The 10,641-nt window shown below is 41.0% G+C and overlaps 1 protein-coding gene across 1 annotated transcript; it reads right to left on the bottom strand.

The window, feature by feature from the left end:
- Positions 1–1,677: 1,677 nt before the first annotated feature.
- Positions 1,678–9,543, bottom strand: C1QL3 (complement C1q like 3; the record flags this gene model as incomplete). Its single annotated transcript, XM_081343943.1, has 2 exons — positions 8,651–9,543; positions 1,678–1,857 (listed from the first exon to the last, which is right to left on the bottom strand). Exons 1-2 carry the CDS (start codon positions 9,236–9,238, stop codon positions 1,678–1,680), a joined length of 768 nt encoding a protein of 255 aa, XP_081200069.1. The 5' UTR covers positions 9,239–9,543.
- Positions 9,544–10,641: the final 1,098 nt, after the last annotated feature.

Below are 10,641 nucleotides of genomic sequence, written 5' to 3'. Positions count from 1 at the left end.
TGTTGTTAAGTCAGTAAACAAATTAAGTCTAAAAGTCTCATAACTGAGTTCACAGCCTAATTATAGACAATAAGTTTTTAATATAAAAATCTTAACATTTAAGTTAAACAAAAGATAATAATTAGAAACATACTGGATTGTTTGCTGGAGATTATTCATTTTTATATGACAAGTTTATGAAAAGTGCTGTGTAACAATTATATAGTATTAACACTGATTGGGAGCAAGATTATTATATTGTATTATAAACTATTATAATACTTGACAAATATTCAGGTCACAGTCCCAAAGTTACTTGATATCATCATGGAGTGTGTGGCAGTTTGATACAACAGAACAACACCACCTTTTACATTGGACTCCCATTAAACTGGTTTACTTCTGAGCAGATCTGCATAGGATTGTGCTGCAAGCTGTCCTCCTCCCCCACCCCCACCAGTTTATACTATAGGGATACTTCCTGAAGTGCTAAATGTGCAGAATTAGCCTGTGCAAATTAGATAAAAAGGCAATCTAATCAGTTTTATCCATAACTACCAATGTTATGTCACTGCTCCACCACTGGGATGAAGTTTGCATACAGCTGTAATTATAAATTGAATGAAACAAATGGCATGCAGGATGAAAATTGTAGAAAAGAACAAACTTAAAAGTGTTGAAGAAAGCTAATTCTTTAGTAATTGACAACAATATACAGCTAGAAAAACTGAAATCTTTTTCCCTACTGTTGTAACTGTGATGCTGCCCCAACATGATTCAGCATTTAACTTGTACCAGACTTCTGCTCCTGAGTATCTACATCATAAATTCTATCTTTTCATTTCTTAATCAATTTATATTCTTAATATTAGAAATAATACAGCAACAGGATTGTGTTTTTTTTAATTTCATATTTTGTTTTCATGGAATGCAATTGTTTTATTATTTTCTGTCTCTTGCTTTGCATACAGAAATCTGCCCATTGATTTTATATTCATATTACTCTATTAAATGGGACAATCCTCCTGGTTCTAGAGGGGGGGAATATGCCTGTAAGATATTACATAATATTAACAATTGCATAATATTGAATCAATAACAGAAAATGAGACAATTGTGCTGTAGTTGTATTTTCATCTAAGTACAACAACAATAGAGCTAAGCTTTGAAGGAGCCCTGTTTCCTATTTCTAGATAGCCAAGGAATGGAAAGATTAGGCAAATATATTCCTTGGAAGGAACAGCAGAATTTCTCTTACATCTTCCTTTTATTGGAAAAAAAACATTCTTCACCATATACTCAGAATTGGCTCATAGTTAGCAGATAAGTGAGAAGCACCAAAGCTGATGGATGAAGAAAAGCAGCATGAAATCATAGCACACCAAGCACACCAAGGATATGCTGAAGTAATTCAGTGCCTCTTTTTTCTTTCTCTATAAAAATTATGATTTATGTAGGACTTCATTCACATGAACATTAACAACAAGGACTATTTTGCTTTGGTGATAGTAGATCACACACCTCTTACACTTGCTCTATTTTTTTAAACATCTTTCTCTGGGTTGTACAGATATGGGTTAGGTAGCATTTGGCTTCACTCCTGAAGAGTCTACGATCAGTATCCCCTGGGATTTCTTGATCCTTTTATTTTGGCCAAGAGAATCCATCATTAGAAGGTCATTTAGTTTGTGTTTAATATCAGTCAGCATAAATTATAAATCCAGAAAATGTGCTGTATTTGTTGTTGTTTCCTCCATGTGCTTTTCCACCATCTAATTTTATATAGACTTCATCTCCTGGTTCCAAATGTAGGACCACGCTATTGCTGGCATAATCATAGTTTTGATCTGCGTCTTGTGCAATGGCACTAGCTCGCACCTAAATAAAATACAGAAAAAAGACTGTTCACAATTTTAGTACTTGTCAACACTCAGTTATGAAACTGTATGTTCACTTACAAGTTCCAACTTATATTTTTGGTATTTTTTCCCTTTACCACTGCAATCAACATTTCACAAAAGAGCCAGTTTTAGCTTAGTAACACCTAGTACAACTATCAACAAATAGCTTGTTGTCTGAATATTGCAGATTCCATCCTTAAGCAAAAGTAATTAACACTACTGAAATCCTTTCAGACTACTAACTTAACATGTCACTTGCTTAGGTTTCACATTCATACACTATTTTCTTCCAAGTTTGTGCTAGCCAGTATGGAAGTTACTCTGTTTAGTTTCATATGACTTGCTGAGAATCATGAGTTGTAACGAGCTGGATTCAAAATAATTACTCCAAATCTCTAACCAGCTACTTCAGTAAACTGCCAACTTTAAACTCCTTTCCCAACCTGACATTCTTTAAATATATTTGGGCTTGCAAACTCAACACTTTTACAAGTTTCATTGGATTTTTCATGGAACTACAACATTATTTATAATATATGGCTTTTGTAATAATGGGAAATTTTCAAAGATAGATTCTGATATCATGGAAAATTATAATCCAAAAGACAACTTTATTTCACTAGGTTACAATAATATAATCCCATTGATGAGCCTAAACTAGAGGTATATCAATATGCTATTGTGTATGATTCTTATCAGTTCTATATCAGAATCAGGCCTTGTTGATAAAGCAAAGGATGCAAGATTATAGAAGTGTGAAAGCAATCAGCATTTAATTCATTGATGCTTTTAGATCTGGGTCAATAAACTTTTAATGCTCTTCAATAAAAAAGATCAAATTGAAATATGGATCATATGAAAAAGCAATGTGATGAAAACACAACATAACTATCACTATTTTTAATATTAATAAGATTTTCATGAAATATTGAAATAAATATTGCATAGTCTTGAGATTCTAATCATTATTTAAGCTTCAAGCTCAAGATTTGTTTTAAAATATTAAGTCATATTGGTTTAACTATATTTAACAAATAGGCTATTTGAAACTGCTAGCACCCCTCAGTTCTGCATATAACCGAACAAGAATTGCATCAGTTCATTTATGTCCTTTAGATCCACAAATATTTAATCTTTGATGTATATTTTTGCAGTATACTTATAGTTTTATCTTACTCTTTAATAGATCTATGATTTAATGATTTTGGATGTCTGAACTAAAAAATAGTTCAAGACTTGATATACAGTCTTCTAGATATTTTTGGAATTAGGAGAAGTAGAATAAGTCAAAAAATGTCTATGCATGCCTTTTAAAGTATAAATGATAGGTTTTCAGATTAAATGTTTATATGTAGCCCCATGTTAGTACAGAAATTTTAACAACGGATAAGACTTTCCACCATGCAAGATCACACAGCAGATTAGAAAGCTTAGAAATCACAAAAGCAGAAAAATCCTCTTCTCCTGCATTGTATAGAAAGCTTCAAGGCTTATGAGATTTGTAATTACCTCGAACATGTTCCAGTTTAAGCTGCCATAATGTAGAGTAATATCCCAAGCAGCCCTTATTCATTACTTCAGAAATAATTTACTATTTATTAAAGTGATCTGTCTTGACCACTCTTTAATCAATAAATATCAAATGGGATATTTCCTAAAAATGAAGAAGCTGGGAATGGCTGAGGACCTTAGTTCAATGTCTCAAATATATATTCTTTGGAACTAAGCTCTTTCTGAGATAATAATTCTAAATAACAAAGAGGAAGTTAATACCTTTTGGTGTATGTGAATGATTATTGCAACATAAGGTGAAATAGTTAGTGCTTGCACTTCATTAGGTTTAAGTATTAAAATTATATTCAAATTCCATGTGCTTTATTTAAATATTGTTGAAACTGCTTGATATTAGAGTTAATATTGCTTCTATCAAATGATATAAATTCTATTTTAGCATTAAATACTATATGGTTTATACATTATGAGAAAACGGACAGATGCCTTAGAAATGCATAGTATTACTTACTATAAACTACCAGAGAATATAAACTATAAGAGAACTCAAAAAACAGTTTGATCAATGCAATAGCTTTGTATTTTAGCTACTGGGCTTTGCATCTGCATTAACCTGAATCCCATACTAAGTGTACTAACTTTATAGCTTTTTTTCTGTGTGTTTTGTTGCTGTGGGTAGATAGCATAATCTCTTTTTAAAACCTGTAAGGGCAGCCTCAGAAGAATATTCCAGGCTGTATTGCTGTATGTTAAAGGCATCTCCAAATTAAAACTACGTTGTGTACATTACATAAGTTTCAAGACTGCTTACCTCATTGGCCTATAAAGGTATACAGGGACAGTCAAACTGCAAACAAACTAATTATGTAGTAGTCTCAGCAGTTCTATATTTATGTTAACTATTAAAGAAAGCAATATACTATATGGGAATCCTTTAAATATTCAATATGTTTCTCTTAAATATTTTTCTCCCTTACAAGTCACATGTATTTCAGCACTGATATTTTTCTCATTGCTATGCAATCTATAACACTTTGCCCTATTTTTAAAAGATAATTTGTCCACCCAACCAATAATTTGTATAGAAAATTCAATTCTCACAGTTCATTAGCTATCAATGCTATAAGATCAAATCATTGCCCTTAGAATATCAGTGGATTACAGCTAGTCACCAATATTAAAAAATGGCTTAAGGATTGCTTATGCCTGCATAAATATGAACTGAATTCAGTACTAGCTTGATCAATATTTGCCTGTTTGTTTGGTGACTGAATTAATTTATAAATGTCTGGAGCTATGGACTTAGTCTACCTTCAAGCTAATATGAACAATTGTTTTCATACATGCCATGCACTGGATTTTGTTCTATTTTTATTCAGTCAAATTTTAAAGACAAAAAAGTTTTCCTTGTAAACTGATGTAAATGTGAGAAATGTTATAATTAATTAATGTTCATCAACCTATAGTATTATGAGTGAGACTCTTCTTTATTTGATTATTGCTTATACTTCCATATTTTTATTTTTCATATACTAGTCAGAAGCTATAAACACAAGGTTAAAAGCCATGTATGATTAATTTATCATCCTCTGATGACCCCATCTGTAATACTGCAGTCAATCCAAAGTTGAGGTGATTAAAAAATGTTCCTCTGGTTGCAGCACATTGGTATTCTGCAAAAAAAAAAAACCTTCAGTAATTTCAGATTTCATTATTCTTTTTTTCAGGAAAAGAATACCTTCCAATTCCCATATTTGAGTTTTTACAAGATATTGGTCAAGTGCAGGAAAACCATGCTCGGTTCTAGCTATAATTTTAGCACAACTACATAAACCAAAAACCAGAATTATTTTTGGTTTCTCTTAATCTCTTAATCTAATGAGAGAGAAAATAGCCATTTATGTTTTCAGTACAACAGTCGACACATAGTTTGCACACACAATGCTTACCTGTACTCTTAAGTGTAAATCGCGGTAGTATTTCCTAGTAAGGATTGTGAAATCAATGTATTCAGTAGAATTAAGACTCTTCTTAGAAGTTGGCATTATGTCATCAAATTATGACGTTACCTTGATTTTCACTGAATTATTTGGACATTCCCTTTGCAAGGTTCATTTTCATCCATAAACCACTGAATGTTGTGGGAACAAATCTATCTAGGCATGAGTACTATTTTTTCCTTAGCCATAAAATTATCAATCATGCTTACACAGACATTAATGAATACAAGCAATTAGCATATAGATGACATCCATAGTTAATATCCATTCATTATTGTCCATGCAAGTAAGATATAGAACTAAAACTATTGTAGAATTAAAATTTATGATTGCTAGATTGTTCCATTTTATAAACTTTAATGATCTTTAATATCAGTAGGGGAGGATTTCTGCTTTGACTTTTTGCAAAAAAAAATTGGGAAAAGCAGACAATTATACCTTCTCTTTAGAGTCCAGAACATGGGAACAAAACCTGTTATCTGACAAAACCTTAAGGACAAAAGATTCACTAAATCAAGTGAAGATTGTCAGTTTAAAATAAATGGGCCTAAGTTTAATTATATTTTAGCATTGATTTCACTGTCTATTCCAAGTCTTTTATAATTAGTAAATTAAAACTAAATTCACAGATGCCAATTCTCAATGCACTTATTTGCAATCCCAATGGGATCTATGACTGAATAAGCATGTACAGATATTGCATTATGGGACCCTAAAGTGTTGGATTAATTTTGTGCTTATAACACCGGGAATAATTCTCCCACCTTTCCAAGCTTCTCCAGAATTTCATTTCATTTTATTTTTCTCTTTTCCATTTCTTTCGCGCTTGGTGTCCTTTAACCTAAAACTCTCCCAAAAGCGCGCCGAAGCGGTGACGCAGGAAAAACATCACCACCACCACCCTACTACACACTGGTCGCTTCTTCGCCCATTTTCTTCGTGTCCGCTATCCTAAGAAAGAGCCCGTAGATTTGCCGGAGACCCCTACGAAAACGCTGTGGTGTTCATGGAGTGAATCCTGGGCGCACTGAAGAGACAGTCCTGTCAGAAATTGGGCTTCGAAGGAGAGGTTTGCACGGCTGCCGCCGGGTTCAACAATCGTCTCAAAAAGTCATCCCCCTCCCCCTCCCCGCGGTAAATGATAAAGGCCTCCGGGAGCATTTGGAATAATAAAGGGCTCTTTGATTCCAGTCTGGGCCGCCGTGCCAGGAGGCCCTTGGGAAAACCCCGCGCTCTAGTAAGGCGCGGTTGAAAGAAGCCGCTCAGCCCGCCAAACGTGGCCTTTTACCTCTCGCTAGCTGGGCCGCTTGCCACCGTCTCTCCTCCAAAGCCTTCTCTGATGAGCCGGGGCTTTTAGCCAACCTTTGCCCGCGCCTCGTGCATACTTGGGGAATAGACGGCTCATCGGGAAACCGGCTTTCATTTCGGAAGAGGAGGACGCTCCCTAAAAGGCCCAGTTTAACCAGGCGCTCCTGGTTTCCTTCTTCCTCCACAGCGGTGTCTAGTACTGTAGCAACTTCTCCGCTTTTTCCTCGATACGGTGACGCTTCTGAAGTTACAGCCCCGCACCTACACCATTAAGGTTTCTTCTTTTATTTCTCGCCGCCTTCCTGCAAGGTGGATCGCCCACTGGCCCTCTCAACCCCTCACGCCCGGGAGTATTGGAAGAATGATTCCCTCTCCACTGGCTCGCTCCAGATTGCCCCTTTCTTTCACGCGCCAGCAAATGCTCTCAGAAAGGGCCCCAACGCCACGTCCGCCTTATAACTAACTACTTTTCCTGTAACCCTCCCATCTCGCAATAACTCTCTTGAGATTTTCTCTTCCCGCCTGCCCGTCTCAGAAAACAATTTAAACTGCGCACAGTTTAAATCATTGATCCCAAGATTTGTTACATCCCCCTCCACGCCAGGAGTCCAAAGAATAAGGCGGGTGCCGAAAAGAGTGAGGAACTGTTTCTTGGCCCACCTGCTATGGGCGTAATGCCAGGTGATTCACGGAAGAACAAGGTGGAGTCCCTCAATTGTTGCCCTCCGGATGCTACACCCCCGTAATGCCTGGCATGGGCAACGGACACCCTGCTTTGGAAACGGGACATAGTATGTGATACAGTTGCCTACCATTTTCACTCTTGGAGATCTCGAAGACAGCTGGAAGGTATTAGATTGGGGGAAGCTCAAGTCGTTGGAAGCAGGCATCAAACTTTCCTTCGCTATTCACTCACATCCAGTGAAGCCCGATTAAAGTCCCCGACCTACTCCTGTGTACCCAGTGTACACCTATCCCCGTGTACACGAACGATAGCTGCGCAGTGTTCTCACAAATCGTTAACACCCAGCTACCCAAATAAGAGTTTGTGAAACTAACCATTTCTCATGTTAAAAAAGCTCTCTCTCTGTGTGTGTGTGTGTGTTTGTAACTTTCCAAAAGAATGTATCCATACCTCCAAGATAGCCAGCAATCAAAAATCAACAAACTTCAAACATTCGCTGCCTTCAAAGGCTGCCTTCTTGATAAGATTCTGCTGTTCCGAACCCAGCAATCAAAAGCAGCAGCAGAGAGAATTGAGGTAAGCGAGGGGCCACAACTGAATTACTGTTTATTAACATTTTCACTGAAGCACTGAGCTGCTGTCTAGGCCTGCCCTCATAGTCTTACTAAGTAAGTACACCAGGCTTGGATTTAGGGTGCACCATCTCCAAGTCTCTCCTTGCTACTCTAAATTCTTACCAAGGTGCTGCCTTTAGGATGCCCACAGTGCCAGGCGGCAATCCTCTCCTGGATTACCTTGTTTCCCCAGGGCCCAGAGCTCTGTTAGCAGAAGTCTGTTAGCAATCCTCTCCCAGGATTTTCTCTCTAAGGGTGCAAAAACCCCCAAAGGCTGCAGTCTTTCTGTGCCTGCAGAAAGGAAGCTTTTTTTTTTTTGCTCCTACTAGATCTTCAACTTCCTAAGCTATTTTTATTTTCCTGGAGGATCTCCTAACACAGGCCGAACTATGTGTGTCCATTGAGAGTTTTTCCTCCCTTAATTTTTTTTTCTGTCTGCTTTCTCTTGCCAAATTCGGCCAGAGGCGGCTCTTGGCGAGGCGGAAATGCAACCTGCATAAGTCCAACCAAGGCATCTATACTCGGCGCGGGCATGCGACAGTTGAATTTTTGCCTCTCCAGGAAGAGCCTTTGGCCGTGAAAAATTAGACTCGCCCCCTCCCCGCTCCTCCGGGGCTCATTTCTGCGCCCTGGAGCTTTCCCCGGTCCCACCTGGTTATTCTTGCAGAGGTCGGCCCACATGCTGGTGCCGTCGCCGCCCCGCATGAGCACGTGGTAGGTGAAGAAGTAGATGCCCGGGATGGAGCAGGTGAACTTGCCGGTTGTCGGATCGTAATGGTTTCCCAGGTTGGTGACGACGTCGTCGAACTTCAAGACCTCGTAACCCTCGTGCTGGCGCTTCAGCCCCGCGTAGAAGGCGATCTTGGGCACCGTGCTGTAAGTGGCAGCGCTGATCGCCCCGGCCGCGTTCAGGCCAGGTGCTCCCGGCGGGCCAGGTAGACCTTGGCGCCCGGGCTCGCCTTTATCTCCCGGCGGACCCACCGGCCCCGGCGGACCTGGTTCTCCTGGGGGCCCCCGAGGCCCGGCTTTACCCGGCCGTCCGGCCTCGCCCTTGGGGCCTTGGATGAAGGTGGGCAGCGATTGCATGAGGCCGCGATCGGGCGTGGCCGCCGTGCTGGGCGCCTTGGTTCCGCCGTAGGGGTCGCATACCATGCGGCAGGTGCCCAGCATTTCGTAGTGCGCCGATGTGCCTGCCGAACTCACCAACACCGGGATGAGGATGACCAGCAGTAGCACCATGACCACCCCTAGCGCACCGGCCGCGATCAGCCGGCGCCTGCTGCCCACCAGGCGGCTCAGCGCAGGGCGATCCTCTTGCCTGCTTTTGGACAAAATCTTGATGGTGGGTCGGGAACCTCTTCCAGCCGAAATCACCGCGGGGTAGCCTCCCCGCGTCCGTGGGGCCTTGTCGCCCTCTTCCTCCCGTCGACCGGGAGGGGCACGGGGGCAGATCTCCTTCGCCAGATCCCGAAGCTCCGGGAGCCTTGCTCCGCGCTGCTCTTCGTGGATGGCTCGGCTTCCCGTCTGGGGCACCTGTGGCTGCCGCTGCTGTTAGGCTGAGAAGAGTCGCTCACACTTTTATGCTGTGGCTGGCGATCGACTTTTTTTCTCCCGTCTAAGCCAGCTCGAATCAACTTCTCTTCTGCTCCTCCCGGTCGCCTCTTTTGAGGTCTTCTCGCGGGTCGTCCCCCCCCCTTTTTTCTTCTTCTTCCTCCCTCCCTTCTTTTATTTATTTTTTTTCTTTCTTTCATTCATTCATTCTTACTCTTCTGCAGCGACACCAAATCTCCGAGGGCAGCGGGGGAGAACGCGTGGGAGCCTGGGAGATTCCTGCTCGCCACTCGTGCGGGCGAGAAGGAAAGAGACGGAGGTTCCTTTTCAGCCCTGGCTCGCTCTGTCGCCGATGCTGCCGGAGGGCCCCCAGTCCCGAACCCTCGCGCGCTGGAACGAAGCACAACGATGAACGCACGCAGCCGGCTAGCGCGACAAGAGGAGGCTGCTGAAGGCGCGGGGGTAATTTATAAGCACCCAAAGGCGCAGAGGAAAGAGGATCTGCTTTGGCATCTCATCCCAGCATCTGCTGCGCTCAGCCCACTCGCCGAGAGTTTGGCATCTCTCTGACGAGTGTGGGAAAATGTTTTCCTCCCCTCTCTTCTTTCTCTGCCTCCCCTCCCTGCTTATCCCTTCTCACTGAGCAGTGAAATTGGGAGCTTTCTTCTTGCCCACTCCAAAGTGATATGGCCGTTTTCTTGCTGCAGTAGTTCATAGAAGGTAGAGAGGTTTACTTAGGATCTTCTTTCACTCTTTGATCCTGAATGTAAAGGTCAATGATGCCTTAGTTAAGTTACCCCAGTGGCCTCTGTCTATCATGTGAAATATCGCTTTGAATACAAGGGTAGTGTATTACAATTCACCTGACAACCCAGTGTGCACGCACGCATGCACACTGCTGTTTCTTGAAGTAACCCACCCCCAACCCAGATTCAATAATTTTTTTTGAAGCCCTGATAGGTGTCGCTTTCTGGATTCCTCTATTTAAACAGCTTTCTAGACCTTCCTGTATTTTTGGCAATGGAGCTGAGTGTGCTCTCCTGGCATGGCGAATGTGTATCACATCACTCCTGCCGGTCTCTTGGAGTAGA

The sequence above is a fragment of the Vipera berus genome, assembly GCF_964194415.1.
Source record: "Vipera berus genome assembly, chromosome: Z".
NCBI lineage: Eukaryota > Metazoa > Chordata > Lepidosauria > Squamata > Viperidae > Vipera > Vipera berus.
The sequence above is the reverse complement of the archived record's forward strand: the minus strand, read 5'-3'. Positions and strand labels throughout refer to the sequence as shown.